The sequence below is a fragment of the Cyrtonyx montezumae genome, unplaced genomic scaffold, assembly GCF_038088225.1.
Source record: "Cyrtonyx montezumae isolate F1298 unplaced genomic scaffold, pur_monq_1.0 scaffold_10, whole genome shotgun sequence".
Classification (NCBI taxonomy): Eukaryota; Metazoa; Chordata; class Aves; order Galliformes; family Odontophoridae; genus Cyrtonyx; species Cyrtonyx montezumae.
The window spans coordinates 42,339,179-42,359,499 of NW_027071826.1; the positions used below are offsets into that span (position 1 = coordinate 42,339,179).

The window sequence follows — 20,321 nt, forward strand, 5'->3', positions numbered from 1 at the left end:
GGGTTTAATGCAGTGAGGCGCATGGAAGGTGGGAATGGTGCTTTCCTTCAGCAGCAGGAGGACAGTGCCAAGCCCCGTGGCTGTTACAGGGGCCAAGCATTGAGGAGGGAGAGACGAGGAAGGAGGTGGGACCCTTAGTGGGCTCTGCGTCCCAATTCCTCTGCGTGCTGTCTGGTTTGCGGTTGTTGCACACCAGGGATGAGCTGAGGCCTCAAGGCTGGCAGCAGGAGCTCCAGCAGCAATCCCCTACAGGCCTTCACAGTGCAGCTGGGGAGCCCCTCTGTGATGGGAGCTGAGGAATTGTAGTCACCTGCAACACCTGAATGGCTGAGCATCCCACGGCAGTGTGGCATGGGCAGAAGGAAAACTTCTCATGGAAAGAGGTAAGTGGAGGTGGAAAAAGCCAGCTCTGCAGAATATCCTGTCCCAACACTTGTAGGGTCAAAGTTTCCACTCCTAACCATGTGGCTGTAGATCCTGTGTGCTGTTGGTTTGCTCTCCAGCTTGGGAAGGGTTACAGCGCATGCAGGGTAGCCTTCCCCCCCTCTGGTAGGAGGTTGGCTCCATGCAGCCTGAGAGCTTTGTGTTTCCATGTCCTTCCTGGCCTGGAAGGGGCCGGGGGAGATGCTTTGGCCTTCTACTTTGTATTATTTTGAGTCAATGTGTTTTTGCTATTATTAAAAGGGATAAAATGAGACCAAGAGCTGGGGAGGAAGGGGTGGTGGTGGAGTGAGACATGCAGGAAGGTGTTTGCGTAACATTGGAAAAGATGACAAAAATGATGATTTTTCTGAGAAAAAGGAAGATTCAGGCAAAAAGTGACTCCCATTGGACCATCTCAGCAGAGGGCCAGTGGGTTTTGGAGGAGTGTGACATGCATGGGGAGGTCACACCCTGATGCTGAGCACTCCTGGCAGTGTTGTTGGAGCAGTGTGACCTCCCTGCTCCAGATCACATGCTTTGAGACTGCAGAGTCCTAAGGCACTGCAGGCAGCTCTTGCTGCTACTGGGATCTAGATGCAAAATAATGTGAGTGCTCTGGAGACGGGTTCTCTGCTACCTGATCTATTTGGTCTAAGGTGCTGTTTTTTTTTTTTTTTAAGTGGCTAGCATTTGCCTGGAGCGTGTAGTTGCCCCTGATAGGGTTCGTGGTTTTCTGTGCAGGGTTTGGAAAGTGGGGCTGGGAGGCTGTGCAGTGCAGGGAAGCTCGTTTATGCTGTAACACTGGGGTATGCCAGCTTTGCATTAGCATTCAGACATCTGCTGTGAACTGAGTTAGACCTGGACTTCTTAATCCTCATAAGAGAAGCGTGGTGGGGAACAAACCTACCCTGCCATTCACACCTGCCTGAAGGCACAAGTAAACTTCTCCTGGGGCACTTCTGACTGCTACAGGAGCCCTGCTCATGTAAATGCTTCCTTTGTAAGAACCTCATAAGGGTTCGCTTTCCTAAGCCCGAGGAAAGCCAGTTACAAGGTGACTGTGTAGGCATCAGGTGACAAAGCCCATAGGACACCTTCAAATCACATGCCCAGGTGGAATTTGCAACCAGAACACCAAGCAACACCTTTAGGGAAATAAGACTTATTTTTACATGCTTCTTTTGCAGGGTTAGCATAGAGCAACACCCGGATTCTCACTTGCTTTTTTTTTTTTTTTAAGCTACTTTTTCTTTCATTGCAGTGTTTTGGGTGTGTGTCAGCTTAGCTTTCCCTTGCAATGAGGTTTACTAAAATTCTGACTGCACAAACAGCCTCAGATCAAAGGGGAACGTTTTCTAGGCTTGCAGCCTTCCTAAGGGCTTGACAAGTCTCCACCCAGTGTGCTTCAGCCAGCAAAATAACCAAAAGCAAACATGAAGCAAGGTATTAATAATAGTGTGGTTCAGAAGAGATGGGGGTTGGTCACGAGGGAAAAATATACAATCTATTGCTTGAATCTGTATCTTATTTTTTTTTTATAAGCAGAAAAATGAAGCATTTAATTATTTGCAAACAGACTTTAATAAAAACTCCTGTAGAACCACTCTTGCCAGAGCAAGTGTATCAAACCACTTAATCTTCCCTCATACTAGCAGAAACACACAGCATCTTTTGTTGGTAGGAAAAAATCACTTTTTGAGGGATGCTAATTCTGACTGTAAGCAGCTGAAGAGCCACTCATTTCTCTCTCTTCCAGCATCCTGGCCACCGCTGCTTTTCCAAGATCTCCTCTAAGGAACGGTAGCAGAAAGCTCAGTCTTAAGACTAAAAAGCACACTTGTTGGTTTTTGGAGAGCCCCAGAGACCTGGCAAAGGCACCCCCCTGTAATAAAACAGGAGGTAGTTCTCCCCTTGCCTTTTGAAAGGAGCTCTCTTTAAAGCCTGACTAATACATTGTGAGGGATTATAGGATTAAAGAGCTCCTAAAGGGTACACAGTCCTGCTCCTAGCAGATGCCCACTATTTCTTTACTTCAAGGATAGCAATGCTGCAGTGTAAACGCACAATGCTTCCACGAGCCTCAGCATTGGCAGATCCAGCGACACACAAGGCTTATCAGCTACCCGGACCCCCGCTCTGGGAATCCACAAGGCTTTTTTTGGTAAAAGCACATTCTATATTAAATTAATTAGCTTTACAGAAGAGAAGTTCAGATTAAGAAGAGGGCATTGTTTTGACTTCGCTCTGCAGGCAGTCTTCACTCATGAAATGATCTTCACATCAGGCCTGGCCTCTTCCAGGGCTCTTAGTTCATCGTCCACTTCAGGACCCCAGAAAATGTCATACAGACTGCACCACAACAAAAAAAAAAAAAAAAAACAACAAGTTGCGTTAGTGAACATCTTGTTAAGGTTGAAGAAGGCAGAAAGACACACAGATGGTTGTCATGAGACTAATTAACAGGAGGGGCCCCAGCTAGACTGCAGAGTCCAGTCCTAATGCCAGTCACACATCTGCACAGTTCCCTCCCCAGCATCACCATCTCCTCCTTCCTGGGCCTTATGGACCAAAGCAGATTCAGCCACTGCAGTCACAGCACTTGGAAGGGACTCTAGGTGACTCCCTAGGGTCACCGTTTGCCCAAAGGAACACAGGCATTGCTCACATCAGCTGCTGCAGCTTGCAGTTGGGGTTCCTCACGGCTTCACAGAGCTTCATCACACCTTCATCTGCCAGAGAGTTGTAGCTCAGGTCCAGTTCTGTAAGGTTCTGCTTGGAGACCATGACGTTAGCAAGTGTGGCACAGCAGGCCGCAGTGATATCGCAATTGCCCAACCTGTGGGGAGAGGACAGAGAGGCAAGTGCAGCAGGTGCTGGCTCCAGAGCCATCCTTTCAACCCCAGTTTGGGCTATGCTGGTGCAGCCTGGAGATTCCCACAGGTTAGCATCTCAGAAATATCAGCAGGGGCTGTTCCACCGAATCCCCATGACAATCACAGATGCACCGTTGCATTGCATGTGCAAGACATCACGACTGTCAGGACATGCAGAAGCAACCATGGCTTCCATTTACTTGCTAGGTTGGGATTGGTGTAGTTAAACATCAATTTGTGGTATGAATTGTTTCCTGTGAGCAAAAAAACTCCATTGTTATCCCTCTCTGCATGTTGTGCTTGCAAGGGTAATGCGTAACAGAGGAAAGGCCCCCTGAGGGTGTACCTTACCATAGAGAGTGGATGTTGCAGTTGGGGTGAAGCAGCCCTTCACACAGTATCTCCACCCCGGCATTGCCCAGCTTGTTCTCACCAATGTGCAGGACTTGCAAATGTTTGTTGACGCTCAGAACAGAGCTGACTGCCTTGCAGCAAGCAGCTGTGAGCCCACACTCTCTAACCCTGCAAGGTAAAATATGACATGAGAACTCCAGGGATCTGGAGAGCATCAAGCACTGGTTGCTTCATGCTTGCTTTGGAGGAGAGTGGGAAGAGAGGAACTGCAGCCCTCCCACAATTACTGCACTTTTCTCAATCCTTGCCTGCCAACCCTTTTTAAGCAGCACTTCTCCATCTGACAGTGTTTGGGATCCTTGCCTCAGAAAAGGAAAGGCACTTGCCTGCAGATGTGTGTGATGCTCACAGTCACTCTCAGTCTCACCATCAGCTCCTGGGGCACCTCACTCATTCCCACGCCCATGGGGCAGGGCAGGAACCCACCAGGGGCAGGAGCTGAACCAGCAATGTAGGAAAGCTGAAGTGCTGCCTGCTGGAGTTCTACGAGGAAGTACACTGTCCATCACCAGGCTATGCAATACCAGACCATCCTAATCCATAATGGAATGCTGTCAGGATGCTGAGAACTGTTTTTGGTGTTCAATTATACTTTGGTCGGATTTAGACCATCAAGTTGCCAGTACAGGTTTCAACCCTGACTTTTATCCAGTCCTTCTGAGAAGAAGCAATTACACATTTCAGCAAGTGCCAAAGACAGAGCCTTTTTTCTGCATGGAGCTACAGCTTTTCACAGAAAGCACTTTCTTCCCAGCTTTCTCAGGACATACACTTGAAGCTGCAGTACATGAGATACAAGCTTTCTAACTTTGGTTCATCAATGAGAGTTTACATTTCAGTGGAGAACTTGTGATAGCTGATCATAGCACTCATTTTGCTATTACTTGAGGCCCTTCACACCTATGTTGCCATTTGTGACAGAATAAAATATAGTAGATGGAAGCTTTCCAACTAATGCTTGGTCTCCTATTGCTTCTAAGAGGATCACAGAACTGTAGGGGTCAGGAGCGACCTCTGGAGGCCTAATCCAACCTCCTGCTAAATCAGATTGACTACAGGGCAGATCTTCTAAGAAGTTTAGAAACACAACATCCATACCTAGTCCAAAAGTCTTTATCTTTTAGGTACAGGATGTTTGTAGAACTATTGCAACTGTGGATTTATGTTAGCAGCTCACCATAGCTCCTGGAGGTGAGCTTTGGGATCCTTGAGCGCCTGACACAGCATTTCCATTCCAGAGTCCCTCAAGTTGTTGTCTATCAGACTGACCTCTAGGAGGGTCTCTTTCGTACTGAAGACTCTGGAGAGATCTTTACAGCTAGCACTTGTGAGGTCGCAGTCCCATAACCTGCAGGGAAGAACAAAATATTATTTTGCCCCAATAATTATTTAGATTAGAAAACAGAAGTCTTTGTTAGCATTGTGAATTTCTGGCTACAGCATTTCGTTTTCTTCTGTCCTTCAAGAAACTCATCCATTCACACAAGCTTTCTCCTTACTCTCCATCCTTCACACCAAAAGCTCTGTCTGAACCAGAAGATAAATACGAACATTCATGGAGTCCCCACCCAGTTCTGTGCAGCCACGAACTCGCAGCAGAGACAGCCTTGTTTCACTAGGGGGTGCAACTGGGAAGCTTTCCGCTTAGAAGCAAACCAGCAACACACTGCAGACAGCTCACAGGCCACCAGAGGGACTCAGGCACAGCCTGCCTACCCTTACCATAGCTTCTGGATCTTGCAGTTGGGATGTAACAGTCCTTGGCACAGGAGAGCCAGCCCGGTGTCCCCGATCTTGTTATCCCCCACAGCCAGATCCATCAGCGAGGGCTTGCTGCTGAGAACTGCGCTGATATCCTGACAGCTGTCGCTGGTTATCCCACAGTTCTCCAGGCTGCAGAGACAAACACATGTTGAGCTGCTGCTCCAGACCAGCTGCAAATTCCAAACCCCCCAGTTTGGACCCGAAAAGGGCTGTGGGATGGTTCCCTGCTGCAAACTGGGCACTGTGATTGTTCCTCCATGCTCAGACACCAGCGAGGAGTTGCTCCTTGTAGTTACAAGTTTAACCTGCTGTTAAGGGCTCACACTCGACCATCTGATGCAGGAGTGAACTCAGAATCATGATAGTTTAAAATGAACAAATAAACACAAAATCCTGAAAGCCCTGGACATGCACTTTCAATTTCAACAGTTACAAAAATCTGAGCCAGCAAAACACTGGCCTAAACTTCAAGTATCCTTGACAGCAGTTTCTCCTTTTTTATGCATGGCAGGAACAGCAGCCGGACTATTTGCAGTCAGATGACCAGCTCCTCCTTACTGTAGTAACTCCAAGTCGCAGTTTGCCTCCACCAGCCCCCGGCACAGCTGTTTCACAGCTGTATCTCCCAGTGTGTTGTTACTCAGGCTCAGCTCCTTCAGGGTGGGCTTGGTTTGCAGGGCAGTGTTGAGAGCTTCCACAATATCAGCAGTGAGTTCACAATACTCCAGCCTGTAAGGAGAGAAGAAATCCAGGCAAAACCAAGTATCAAGTGTTTTGCTACCCGCTCGACATTGGCAAAACAGAAAATATGCCAGTGGGGTTTGCTTTGAAACCAGACAGTGCACAAAAAGAAAGAACCCTGGGATGTCAGAGATTTCTTGCATTACTAGCCATTGCTGACAAGAGGGCTAATGGGAACAGAACCCTCAAGACCCACTCCCATAAATATGCATGGCCACATTCAGACAAAAAAGAAAGAAATCAGCTGGCCACAAAACTGTGCCTGTCCCAAGGGGAAGACAAGACAAAGGTGAACTGTTGGACCAAAATGCCCAGTGGCTACTTACTGCAGCTTCTGCAGCTTACAGTTGGGGTTCATCAGCCCTTGGCACAGCACCTTCACCCCAGAGGTTCCCAGTTTGTTGTCACCCACGTGCAGCTCCATCAGTGACGGCTGTGCACTGAGGACGGAGCGGAGAGTCTCACAGCTGGCACTGGTCAGGTTACAGTTCTGCAGCCTAAAGGAGAGACAGTGGAGGTGAGAGAAATGCACCTCAACTACGGAGGTTCTGGGAGAGGTGCATCTGCTAAGGTTTGTCACTGGAGAGACCAACAGTGTGTAGCCCTTTAGAAAGCAATCCATCCAAGTAAATATTGCTATTTTAAGGATCCAGAGTAACTAGAAATAAAAACCTCATCCAACTTGGCTTAAAACCCTGGACACACCATTTAGAAGTCTTACTGTATGCTACAATAAGGATCTTTGAAGCTGATCCTTCAGCTCTCAGGCTGACAGAAGTTGTGTGGCAACCAAGTTATTGCTATATGAGTGTTTGAAATTATGAGATATCATGCTCTTGCCATGGAGAAGTGTCAGGCATAGCAGTGCTAACTTTGGCTTGGCTCCCAGGAACAACCTTTTGCTTGGCTCCTAGAGACAGAAGCAAAAGGAAAAATATGGCTGTTTCCAAAGCATGTGACCTAGATAATGGCTGAGTTGCACCATCATGATTCTGGTACTACAATCACACACCAGTTTGCCTTGTGACTTCATCTACAGCACTCTGCAAATATATCAGAGCAAAACGATCAGTAGGCACTTACCATAACTTCTGCAAACTACAGCTCGGATTCAGCAAGCCTTTACACAGGTACTCAATGCCTGCATCCCCCAGTTCATTGTTGTTGAGCTTCAGCTCTCTGAGGGATGGATTTGTATGGATGATAGAGGAGAGATCCTTACAGTTACTGCTGGAGAGATTGCAGTCATCCAGCCTGAAAGAGAAGCAGACATGGGGCAGATTAGTCCTCACAGTCATGCTGGTCTCCTTGGCAGAAGCACTCGCTTTATGCCTCCTGGGAACGGCATAGAGCTGCATCAGGGGAGGGTCAGGTGGGTGTTAGGAAAAGTTCTTCACCAGAGGGTGGTCAGGTACTGGAGGGACTGGATGGCAGCTTTCCAAGCCACAGGCTGTGCTATGCAGATGCAAGTCTTGTACCACCTCAGCAGAGCTAGAAGATGATGCACCCTCATCAGAACTTCACCAGCAGCAAACTACCAGCGTCTGAAGCCACATCTAGCTAGCGGCCAGCGTGCAGGCTGTCAGACTGGTTCTGCACCAGGACCAGTCAAACTGGGTCTTCAGCCAGGTTTCCCAGCCTCAGAGACGCTCTTAGCAATCTGGTGTCCTGTGGATTAGTCATGGCCTTTCTCTAGCACAGCTCTCAGCATGCAGGAGTGTGCAACACGGCAGGGGCATCTCCCAGTGGGATTGTGTTCAACACTGTTGAACAGCTCCTAACATAGCTACTCCCATCCACTATGCCTCAAGCAGCCCATCCTCTGCACAGTACACAGCCATTCCCCTGCCTTCTACTTGCTAGCCAAGGCAGCCCTAAGGAAGCCCACAAAGCTTGCCTGCAAAAAACACTCTTTTACAAAACAACAGGAAGTCACACTCAACCTGCCTAATCTCCTCCAAGCCACTGCTGGCTGGATGTAGCCCTTCCTCTCCAGCCCAAGCAGGAAGATGCCAGCTTAAAGAAGGTGAATTTCCAGAGCAGCAGAGAGGGAAGCATGCAGAACAAATCCAAAGTCTCACCCCATCCCCCAGCTTACACTACAAAGCTCAGTTCCCCTCCAGAGGCTTGCTCAGCACACAGGGTGGGCACTTCTGATGGATGAGTAAAGAATTAAAAGGTGGCATGTGGCTTGTGCGTAACAATTAAGGAACAGTCACTTGGCAGCATGTGAACTGCAGCCCAGTGAGTGTGCAACTTAATGAGCAAAAGGAGAGATGCCTTCCCCCACTGGAGGGGTCTGACTGCCAAGAAAGACAGAATTACCAGTGATGGGTCAAGCATGTAACCAAAGCATGCAACCAATGTATGTAACCAGTCCAGGCACTGCCTGGCTGAGCGTGCACACCACACTACAACAGCTGTGTTAATTCATACTGACCGTTGCTTATCTCTAGACCAAAAAGAAACCTCTTGCAAGACAGCTTTTATCTTTTTAATCAACATGTTGTGCAAAAATAGAAACATCCCTGTTCCTGTGCAACTTCTAAGTCACAAGTCCACAATACCACCGCTCAGTCTCACTACTGAAACACACTGCATTACTACCTGATGGTGCTGCAGGACTTCATGGTGGACAGAAGCTCAGCCCATCTCGATGGGCTCATCTCCTCACACTGGATGTCAAGGTCCATTTTGAAAGTCGAGAAAGGATCTGAAAAGTTTAAATCCAACTGTTATTTTTGCCACTGATGGAGAAGCAAGCAAAGCAACCCTCTCCAAACCCACACGCTGCAGCTCATTTCATGTTCACAGAATGAATGCCCATCCTCAAGAAGTGTAATGCAGGTGCAGAGAAGTGTTCCTCTACCACTCGGTTCCCAAGCATTGAGACGTCACTCCTGTTGGGCCACTCAAAGTGAAGAGAGCAGGGCAAGCAGGGATTTTCTTTGCTCCGCAGTCAGATGGCACTTCTGAATGAATGCAGGTACAGAGAGTGCCAATAAACACACAGGACAGTATGGTGAGGCTGAGGGCTGAGCTCTGCTCTCAGACTACAGTGGGCAGTGCTTAAGCCGGAGGTGACAAAAAAGGTTTTGGCATCTCGGCCGTGCTAACATGACTCAGTCATGATTAGTCATGATACAGTCAGAGATTCTGGAGAATCCATTTTTAAGAAAATTGACCTCTTGAGTTATCACATTGGAATGAGGCAGTTTAAAAAAAAAAAGGAAAACCTCCAACATTGCTGAGCACGATTCATCACTGCCTTTCCCCATCCCCGTCACTTCTGGAACCACAAACACGGGGCAGAGTGCTTCCTGGCACCCCAGTGCCAAAGCTGTTGGGCTGTATGGGGGTGCGGGGATGCTCTGCACCCAAAATCTGTGCCGGGAGCGGTGCTGCCTGAACGCATGGAGGAAGCGGCAAGCTCCGGGACTGCAGCACGACGTGCAACTCCGTGTGCGACATAGGAACTGCCATGAAACTTGGTCAAGCTGTGCTCTTTAGAAGGAAGGAAGCCCCGTCCGAAGGCAGGGCACGGCGGCCAGGCAGTGCTGGGGGACCCGCAGCTCATCCCCACCTATATACAGGTGGGGTAGCGGCAGGGTCGAGCCAAACCCGTGGAAAGAAGCGAGCCAACAGCACAAACTATTGCACAACCCGGCGGACGCCTCCGGCCCGCTCGCTGCATTCTTCTCCCTTCCTCCCCCAGCGATCACAAAGGGCTCCCGCTGAGCGGGCACCGCTCGGAGCATCCCCGGGCCCCGCTGCCCTCCGCCCCCTCCCGACCCCCCGGCATCCTCCCTCCCTTCCCACCTCGCGGTTAACGCTTACAGCCGGCAGTTGCCGAGACCGCCGGAGCGCGGGCAGCAGCGCGGGGACCCGCGACGAGCTGCTCCCGGACAACCCCCCCCCCCCGACACCGGGACCCGGCGCTTCCCGGAGCGCTCCCGCAGCCCTCGGCTCTCCCCCCGCTGCTACACGCGGCCCTGCCGCCGTACCTCCGCCCGGACCGCCGCGGCCTGGCCCTGCCCACGCCCGCCGAGCCGCCGCCGCTGCCGCCCGCCCGCAGAGCCCGCCCGTCCCGTTCCGTTCCGCTCCGCTCCTCCTTGCGGGGCGGCTCCGCGCCGCCGGACGGGGAGGAGCGCGTCTGCCGCTCCTCCTTCCCCGCTTCCCTTTCCTCTTTTTTCCAGTGTTTTCTTCTCTTTTCCTCTCTCTTTTATCTTTCTTTCGTCACTCCTCCCTTTCTTCCTTTACTCCCTTCCCTTTTTCCCTCTCTTTTCTCTCGCCTTCTTCCTTCTCCTTTCCTCTTCCCTCTTTTTTCCTTCCTCCCCATTCTTTTTCATCATTTCTCCCTCATTTCCCACTGCCCCTTTTTCTTCTTTCCCCCTGTTTTCCTCTTTCTCCATCCCTCTAATCCCCTTTCTCTCATCCCCAGAGCAGAGGCACCAGGGCACGTCGCTGTAAGGAGGTGATGCGCAGGGGAACAGAGGACCAGAAGTTACACTTTGCAATATCCATCTTGGACTGGGAACCGACTCCTTCCTACAGGCCATTTGGGGAACAGCAGCAATCCCTATTCTTCACTGTTCTGGTGGCTGTCTATGGGGACAGCTTAAGAGGCTTGTGAGGTGCCCTCCATTCCCCCTACCAGCCCCAGTGGCACAGTTTTCTCCTGTGCTCCCTCCATTAGGTGTTGCTCCAAGCCCTGTGAAATGCAGCCCTGGGCTGCACACACCCATCCAGCACAGTGCAGTAGGGCTGGGGCACGCTCATCATTGCCCAATGTACTTCCTGCTCCCGCTACCAGCTGGTCCCCACCTCGCTGCTGTCACCCTGGTGAAAGCTCCTTTAGCCTTTCACACGGCGGGGCAGAGCACTGAGAGCTCTATGACACACCCACCAAAATCTTGGCTTCTCTGATGTCTCTACTCCCACAAAGCACCCCATGCCCCTAGCTCGCTCCACAGCTCTCCAACACAGCAGCCCCTGTTCTAAAACCCTTTGCTGTTCCCCTTTGCTAAGCAAAAGGGAAACTTTAAGGATCTTCTGGGCCTGGTGCTTTGCTGATACATACCTTGCTGCTCAGGTCTGTGCAGGAGCGTGGGGGCCAGGCGGATGCTTTTCTGCTGCTGTTACTATGCAACCTCAGCTGTTGTGCACATGGTATCTGCTAGAGGAAGAAGGGCATTGCTGGGCTGCAATCGCGTTTTTCCTCCTTGGTGCAGTTGGGCTGCAGGATGCGGCAGCACCAAGGATCACTGCCCTGTTTCACTGCAAATACCAATGGTTGGTGGTGGCTGCAGCAGGATGTGGCTCAGGGATGGTGCCAGAGCGAGCTTCCCATAAAACCCTGTGGTGATAGAGGCAGTTTAATGTCCATTAATAACCATTTATCCCTGCCACTTGAACCAGGAGCCCTGCTTCACACCTGGCTGCCCTCTGGACGGTGGACTTGTGTCACTGGATTCCTGTAGGGGCAGGAAAGTGGCTGCATGGAGAATATCCCAGCAAGGACAGCCCCACATGAGTGTGATAACAGCACAGCAAGGCTACAGCCCTGTTTTGGATTCATTTCTCAGCTCTTTGCTCCCAAGGACTGGGTTTGTCTGAGCTGGGGCATGAGGACCTTGTAAGGAGTAAGAGGATGCGTGGCTTGAGAATGGCACGAGCCATCCAACAAATGACCACATGCAGGTGGGAAGGATGCTGCAGGCTGCTCTCACCCGCTGGGGTGCTCTCAGGAAGGCCATGAGTATAAGGAAGTCTGTGGAGGAGGCTGTAACAGTGCTCTGAAATTGCATGCTATCACTCATCCCTACACACAGCACAGAGTGAGCAAAACACAGAGCAGTGCTCATTCTAGGAGCACTGATTGCTTGGAGAGCCAGAAACCCATGTTCCCTTGGCTGCCCTCACTGTGTGGGGACAACTGGGGGCATCTCAGGAACAATCAAGAGGTATTTCTGCAGCACCTCTGGGTATAATACATCCCAGAGGAAATGGAGCACACTTGCCTCCCAGCTGGGCTTCTCTGTTCTTTAGCCTGGCATTAAGAGAAAGAGAGCACACCAGTGTCCACGGAAAATGGAACTAGATGATCTTTGAGGTCCATTTCAACCCAGGTCATTCTATGATTCTATGGACCTAGCCAGGGCAGCCTTGTGTCCTGGGGAGGCTGGGATACGTCTCTGCATTTCAGATGACTTCATTTTAAAGCTGATGTCCATATGCACATGACCTAGAGCAAGCAATCCAGACGGCTACTTAAATAATCTCAGAATTAAACTCATTAGCATAAGCTGAAAGCGCCCGTTTTTCCGCCCTCCAGCACTCTGCCATTCTGTCCTCTCTGCTCTCACGATGCCTTTGTGTGTGCACTTAATTGCAATTAAAAACACAAGAATTTTCAGGGTAGTGACAGCTCTTTTGCTAGCTTGACTGTGTGATGCCTACCAGCAAACTATGAGCCATGGCAGCAAGTTGTAGTCATGCACCCAGCCCCATCTGTCACACTCAGAGCCCAGGTTTGGCCGTTGGCACTTCCTCTCTCTGTCAGCCTGTCCTTCTGCCTGAGAGACATTTGTTGTGAGGCTTTGTGGGGGGAGGAAATGCAGAACACGGGCCATTCCTCAAAAGCCAGCAGGCTGATAAAGCTCTTGGAAGGGAAAAAGCAGCTCCAACATCTGTGGAGCCAGGGTGGAGCATCTGACATCAAGACTCAGAGCCACAGTGCCACAGGAGCAGCACAAGGGAGGTGGCTAAGCACATGCTGCTGGCAAGCAAGTGGCTGCAAGCTTTGAGCTCCTAGCAAATGTGAGCAAATGCTCCCCAGCTGCATGTGTGCAAACATATGGTGGCTCTGTGCTGTGACGGCTCGGCAGAGATTCCCACAAGAAAGCCATTAGGAGGAATGTTTAGCTGCTCTGATGTGGTCATCTTGTTCTCGTAATAGAAAAGCTGCTCTCTTTGTTTCGTGCAGGGGGTGGGGATTGGTCTAAGGAAATAGTATTCTGAGTATTTGTGCAATATATTGTCCTAAGGAGTAGTTTCTGGCTGTGGTCTCTGCTAGGCTGAACAAGAAGCATGCTGTTAGTTAAGAGTGACTCCAGGGCTCTGATCTGGTGGAGTTGCACAACAGCAATTGAGCTGCAGAGGGCGGTGCGGCCCCAGCTGTGCACATTTGGGCTCTCGCTGCTGCAGTCACCCAGCGGCTACGGGACCGGGGCTGGAGCGGGTGAGTGGGTGAAGCTGTGCTTCGCAGCTAGCGGGGGAAAGAGAGAACCAGACCATAAACACACCAGTATTTCCCCTTGGAATCTCCTTGCATCGGCTGTGCAGCAGCTGATGAAAGAGGAGGCTGTGACAGATCTCACGTTCCCAGTAAATCCCACCGCACGCGAATATCTGAACCATTTGTACAGCTTTGAAGACTGCTGCAGTGACAGCTGGTTACTGCATGACTTTGTCTGGCACTCCAAATCCTGAGTATAAATCATTCTTAAAAGATGAGAACAAACTCTTCACCTCCATCCACTCATCTGCCTTTCAGACCTCAGTCTGGCTGTTATATTCTGGAAGGGGCTGAGAGGTGTCAGCAAAGCAGTCTCTCTCCACCAAGAATCCATGGAAATTTATACAAAACAATCACTTCACAGAAATGCATCCTCTTTTCAACCTAGTTGTTTGTGATGGGAACTGTCCTTTCTGCTCAGCTTTGTTGTTTAGAATGATGGGTGGTGGGGACGGAATGACTTTCAGAGTATGGCTACAACTTGCAGGAGGAAAACCACATGCAGTCCTCAGCCGTGGCACAGCACTGCTGATATTGTTCAGGAAGATCATAGCTGTGCAGCGTGGCTCTGCAGTGCCTGTTCGTGTGAGTTCAGCTTAGACTAAAAAAAGTTTGCCAAAATCTCACTTTGTCCAAAAGGCCACTTTTTCATACATGTAAGTGGAGAAAGTATGCAGGACTGGTTCACACCTCTGGTTTCCAGTTCTGCTTGTGACTTGGAAAAAAACCCACAAGCCGAGTGTGTTCCTCTGGCTTTTTATTTTCACGATACAGTTCACTGCACATATTGAAAGTTTAACTTCACTTTTCAAAATTCACTCTCTCCTTCTTTCTTTTGCTGTATTAGATTACTGCCTGTGGCTCATTGCAATAAAACACCGACCCTCCAAAACGTGGAGAATTTGAATTCCTGACTTAACATTGGGCAGAGGGGGATTTTTAATCTTGGTGATTTGTTGACTAGTGAGCACATACACGAGCATCTTCTTGAAGTATTTTGACCTCTTCACAAATCAATAAAGGCAAGCACAGGGGAGCTGCTGGTGCAGGCCTCAGTGTACCCAGGTGGCCAGACTGATTGTTCAGTCTGGGGAAGAGGATGCTCAGGGGACCTTATTACTCTCTACGCAGACCTGAAGGGAGGTTAAGGGTGTCTTCTCCCAGGTAACAGCAATAGGATGAGAATTAATGACCTCAAGTTGCACCAAGGGCAGGGGTTAAATTGGGTATTAGGAAAAAATTCTTCACGTAGAGGGTTGTGAGGCATTGCAAGAGGCTGCCCAGGGAAGTGGTTGAGTCACGTCCCTGGAGGTATTTAAGACATGTAGGTGTGGTACTTAGGGAAGTGGTAGACCTGTCAGTGCTCAGTTAACGGTCAGACCTGATGACCTAAGAGATCTTTTCCAACTTAAATGATTTCTACAGTTCTATGAGTTCTTTTTGACGAGTATGTAAAAGGTATTTCTTAAACAGCAAAATACATTTACAGATCGTAAGAGGAGACCCGTTACCTGACCACTTCCAGTCCCCAGCCTAAGACGGCTGGAGTAAACAGCGGTACCGACAGTGTGGGATAAGAAAAAGTAACTGGAGAATGCGGGCATCGATCCCGCTACCTCTCGCATGCTAAGCGAGCGCTCTACCATTTGAGCTAATTCCCCGACCGTTAGGATCGTTGTCTCGTGCCGGCCCTATTCTCGTCTCGCGAGACGAGACGCTGCCACTTTGTTGGGAACACCCGGCCCTGCACTGCCTTCCACAGCGCCTGCGCGAAAGAGCGCGCGGGCCGGGCCGGGCGCTGGGGTGCGCGCCTGAGGATGGGATGCGCGGCGAGGCCGGGAGCTGGCGGTCGCCCGCCTGCGGTGAGGAGCGGCGGGGCGCGGAGCATCGCGGGGCGTTGTGCGGCGGGCGGGCGGGAGAACGTCGGTGCGTGTGAGCGTGTCCGGTCTGGGGGGGGGGACTCCCCGCGCGGTGCTGGCACTGCACCCCCCCCCCCCCCCGTTCCCCGCGCGGAGAACCCCGCAGAAGGGAACCGCGGCCCTCCGGGGGCGGGGAAGTCGTTGCGTTCTCTCCCGCGGTTGGAGCGGGGCGGCGGCGAGGGGCTGCGGGACGGCAGCGGGTCCGGAGCCGCGCGTGGCTCGGCACTGCTTCGCCCGGCGCCCGCTCTGCTGGTGTACATCGCCCTTCCTTGACAGGTTCTGGTCTGCGGATGGCTTTTGTCTCCCGCAGCGCTCTTACTAGCAGGTCCGAGTGCTATTTTCTCGAAACCACCGGGAAGTTTTAAGTTTACGCGTCCCTTTCTTTTAGCGTCGCATCCTTTCTTTGAAGGGCCCGAGCAGCACGCTTTCAGCTCTTCGGAAGCCCTCCTGCCTCGCGTTGCTCGTTTTCCCGGCTGCGGGCTGCTCTCTTGTTTGCGTTTCAGCCAGCGAGTGCATTTATCTTCGAAAAACCCAAATGGCAGCGACCGAACAGCCGCCACCACACCCCTCCGCAGCGTGCCTTCCTGACTGGGAGCTTGACTCACAGTTCTGACAGCCCCGTACTTGAGCCGTTCTTTTAACCCCACGGAAGCTTTCCCCCGGCAGTCAGCCTGGAGAGCATTGCATATGCATCGTTTCTTCCTCTGCTGTCCCCCTCTCTCTTTGACATCTGTCCCACTGAGCTACAGGACTGTGTGCTCTTGCCCTCAGGCTCCGTTTTTTCTTTTAATTTTGATGCACAGAGAGATTCTCATGAGTATCCCTCCCAGCAGACCCCACCTGCCATAGTGTTTCCCCTGCTCAGTTTTGCAAAGCGTCTGCTAGACTCTGTAGAGCTGGAAGAAACATTTTGTGCTGTGAGCTGGCTGCACTTTACACAGACGCTCTCAGATGTGAGGTTTCACCTCCTCGGTGCTGTGGGGTTTTTTCCTGTCACGAGGCAGCCTGCCTTCCTGCACCCTGTGCTGCTGAGAGCAGCTGCAGAGCAAGTGCAGGTGTGGGGCGTGAGGGACTTCAGCTGTGCTCCATCAGTCCCATCCCTGGTCTCCCTCATTTGTTTTTCATGTACTGATGGAGGCAAGCATTGGGAGCTGATGAATCTCCATCTTCTACTCTCACTCCCTCCTTGCATGTGACAGAGAAGTCTCTTTGCAGGTGTCTAGGAAAAAAAAAGCCCTAATCTATGGCAACTTTATGCAAAGAACCATCCCCAGGGATGCTGAGTTGCAGTGCATTTTGGGCTTTGCAGTAGGCTTTCTTGCTGTATCTCTCTTGGCTTTTGGTGGCTTGCAGCACTCTTGCCTGTCTTTTCTGGGGTAGTGCAGGGATGATATAAGGGACTAGGTCATGCCATGTCGCACGTTTCTCAACGTGGTTATGTGATAGCTCATGCATGATGGAATCATAGAATCATAGGGGTTGGAAGGGACCTCTGGAGGTCACAAGTCCAGCCCCCTACTAAGGCAGCTTTACACAGGAAGGTGTCCAGGTGGGTGTTGAATATCTCCAAAGAAGGAAACCCCATAACCTCTTTGAGCAGCCTGTTCCGGTGCTCTGTCACAATAAAGAAGCTCTTTACTGTAAAGATCAGGTGGAACTTCCTATGTTCCTGTTTGTCCTCATTGCCCCTTGTTCTATCACTGGGCACTGTTAAAAAGATGCTGGCCCCATCCACTTGACTCCCACCCTTTTGATATTTGTAAGCACTGATAAGATCTCCTCTCAGTCTTCTCCAGGCTGAAAATTGTCCCAGGTCTCTCAGCCCTTCCTCACAAGGGAGATGCTCCAGGCCCCAGACATCTTTGTGGCCCTCTGCTGAACTGTCTCTAGAAGTTCCCCATCTTTCTTCAACTGAAAAGCCTGGAACTGGATGCAGAACTCCAGATGTGGCCTCACCAGGGCGGAGTAGATGGATAGGACCGCCTCCATTGACCCGCTGGCCATTCTCTTTTTAATGTGCCTTGGGATACCATTTGCCTTCTTGCCCACAAGGGCACACTGCTGGCTCATGGCCAACTAGTGGTCAGCTGTTGATCAACTGGGACACCCAGCCAAATCTCCGCAGAGCTGCTCTCCAGCAGGTCAGCCCCAAACCTGTACTGATGCATGCAGTTATTCCTCTACAGTTGCAGGACTCAGCGTTTGCCCTTGTTGAACCCTGTGCAGGGCAGTGTCCATGGTAAAGTCTTGACTGCTTTGCTGTGCCTTGGAAGGATTGCTGTCTGTTTTGTGTAGCGTTTTTGGAACAGATGCCAGGAGTTGGGCTCTCTCTGCAGTTGTGGGATGTGCTCCTTGGCCATGGGCTTGCTCTGACACCACTGGCACACATCTCCATTCTGTGCTGCATGAGAGCTCAGTGAGACTGGAGGATTGCTGATGCTGGGCCTGGGTGTTCCTAGAGAGAGATTGATTGTCCTGGACAGCTCGTGTTTCAAGATCTTTCTGTTCCAAGCCCTTGTCATGCGTTGGGCTCATTAGGGCAGACGGCAAAGCTGGGCAGGCGGTGCAGATGGAGTTGGATGGGGCTGGCCAGCTGCCACCTTATCCCGCCTCGGTGAGGCTGAGGCAGCGTGCCTGCTAATTCCATTAATGGTAGCCCCGTGCCTGGGAGATAGATGTAATTCCAGCATAAAGTCTGTGCTCAGCCTTGAACTGAGAAGATTTGATAGTTCTCCCCGGTGTGCTGTTGTCAGGGTACCCCCCGACTTACCCACAGCTGGTATTTAAAAGTGTAGATGTCAGCGTAACGATTGGGTAGTGGAAAAAATCACTATGAAATGTGTGTGAAGAAATGCTTGGCTCTGGAGCCGTGCTGCCTCTCGGAGCCTAGCAGTCTGCTTGTCATGGACTGTACCGCAAATGAAGGCTTCCTGCTTTAACTCATGGTGTGCAGGATGACACTGGGCCCAGCCAGCAGCTGGAGATGGCTTGCGAGGGACGCATCCCCAGCGAGCTGTGTGTGTCAGCAGGGCAGGGCAGACAGCACAGAAGTGTTACTATGTGTGTGTCAGATTGGGGTGAAAGCCTGCAAGTGCATGGAGTCACAGCAGGAGTTTTTAGCACGAGCTCTTCAGCATTTTTTTTGGTGGTGTGGCCCCACATTTGAATTCAGAGGTGGCTCTCCTGGCCGGCTCTTTTCCCAGTTTGAATGCTTTTTTTGCAGACCGCATCTTCCTGTCTGCAGTCATATAATATACCCTGGTGGCAGGGTATTATCCACATTGGAAAGGAATGGTTAATTGGGATATTTTTAGCTCTCCTCGTGGCTTGGGTCCTGGAAATCAGGCACAAGAGCCAGCACTGTCTGACCATTCAGCTTTACGCAGAGAAGTGTAGTCTGAAGATGGAACACAGCAGGACTGTGCTGCCAGTGAGTTGCCTGTCTTGCCAATGACTTCAGTACAGAGCAGGCAGGGGAGCAGTTGGTAAGAGAAGAACCTGTGTATTTAGGAACTCCAGGCAGAAATGTAGCTTACTGAAAACCTGTAGTCATAGTCTCTGGGTTGTGTTGTTCTTACTGTCTTGCTTCTTCCCTCCCCCATCAGTTTCATGAGTCAAAAACAGTGGTGAGAGCATCGCTGCCAGAACAGAGGTGACTTACCAGCGAGGATGTAATGTGGGTGGTAAAGTTAGAAGTAGGTCAGAAGCTGTGCGTGTGTTTACAGGTGCTGACTGCAGTGCTAACCAGGTACAGTTGCCAAAACTGTTTCAAAGCGTTGGAATTTTCTTTGCCCACTGACATGCCTCATGAGTTTCATAGGAAACCTGCAGCTCAGCACTGATATGCTTGGTGGCTCTCACGTCCCTGGTCCTCACTTAAATCACCTCTCAGCTGCTTGTGCCAAAGCAGCAACAGTTGAGGTGGCTCTGTGCTGGCACTGTGCTTTACTGAAGTATTTTTGAGCCACATCTGTGTCCCCATTGGTTTGCTGCATCGTTGCCCAGGTGGCTGTGTCAGTGCTGAGCTGCTGCTGTCCTGACCCATAGTGCTGCTCCCTGGGAAAAGGGCTGGTGCTGGCACTATTGGCCTCCTAAAGACTCCCAGCCCATTCTCCTGTTTGCTGTCAACATCTCAAAGTTGAGCAAGTGGAGCCTGGTGGCCTCACCCCTTTGACTGCCTTAAGCTGAAGGTGTCAATCCCACAGCAGGCTCTGCGGGTGCAGTTTCTGCCTGGCTTCCTTGAACTAAGTTCCTTTCGTGCTCAAACTGCTGTAGCAGTGCAAACCAACGTGGTGGATGGGCTGAGACTAGGGGCTGTTATGGAGTATCAGCACTGGCTGTGTTCTTGTACGATGCGTGTAGAAAAACCACAAATAACTGGACGTTCATGTTGCGACGTCAGGGAGCCAGCTCCTCCAGGTCCTCTCTTATTTCTGAGCCTGGATACCTCCCGGCATTGCTCAGCCCCAGGGAGCTCAAGAGGTGGCCTGACAGATCTGTGCTGGTGCCTTGGTGTGTGAAGAGACCTGGAGGAGGCTGCTCGGGGTGAGATCAAGTGGGTGGGGGTGGAAAGTGGGAGGATGTAGAGTTGGGGCATTTGGAAAGCTGGGGATGATTTGACCATTGGTGTGGTTTGACTTGAGGCTTTGCTTTCAGCTTAGTGGCATCAAGAACTTTTCTTCTGGTATAGGCTGGCAAGGACCTGCAAAGCTACCCTCATCCAAACTGGGGAACTTTGTGCTGCAGTTTTGTGATAAAACCCCAGCAGCTGACGAAAGGGAGGGATCGTGCTGCTTATCAGACTCCAGCCCTACTCCTTTGTGGCCAGCTTTGAAGTGTGTCAGACCCACCAGTGAGCCCATTTAATTGAGAGGGGCAACAGAAAGCTGT

At 50.9% G+C, this 20,321-nt stretch overlaps 2 protein-coding genes and 1 non-coding gene across 3 annotated transcripts in view; 1 reads left to right on the forward strand and 2 right to left on the reverse strand.

The window, feature by feature from the left end:
- Positions 1-1,980: 1,980 nt before the first annotated feature.
- Positions 1,981-10,297, reverse strand: RNH1 (ribonuclease/angiogenin inhibitor 1). The gene is made up of 10 exons (XM_065755092.1): positions 10,220-10,297; positions 8,823-8,928; positions 7,299-7,469; positions 6,542-6,712; positions 6,033-6,203; positions 5,433-5,603; positions 4,888-5,058; positions 3,648-3,818; positions 3,089-3,259; positions 1,981-2,772 (listed from the first exon to the last, which is right to left on the reverse strand). The coding sequence occupies exons 2-10, from the start codon at positions 8,906-8,908 to the stop codon at positions 2,685-2,687; spliced, it is 1,371 nt and encodes a 456-aa protein (XP_065611164.1). The 5' UTR covers positions 8,909-8,928; positions 10,220-10,297; the 3' UTR covers positions 1,981-2,684.
- Positions 10,298-15,100: 4,803 nt separating this feature from the next.
- Positions 15,101-15,173, reverse strand: TRNAA-AGC (transfer RNA alanine (anticodon AGC)). The gene has a single exon. It is a non-coding gene; the product is annotated as a tRNA-Ala (tRNA).
- Positions 15,174-15,289: 116 nt separating this feature from the next.
- Positions 15,290-20,321, forward strand: part of LOC136060510 (USP6 N-terminal-like protein) — a 67,371-nt gene continuing 62,339 nt past the window's right edge. The window contains exon 1 of the mRNA XM_065755100.1: positions 15,290-15,374. The gene's annotated coding sequence lies outside the window, so the exon portion shown is untranslated. The remainder of the gene's footprint in view (positions 15,375-20,321) is intronic.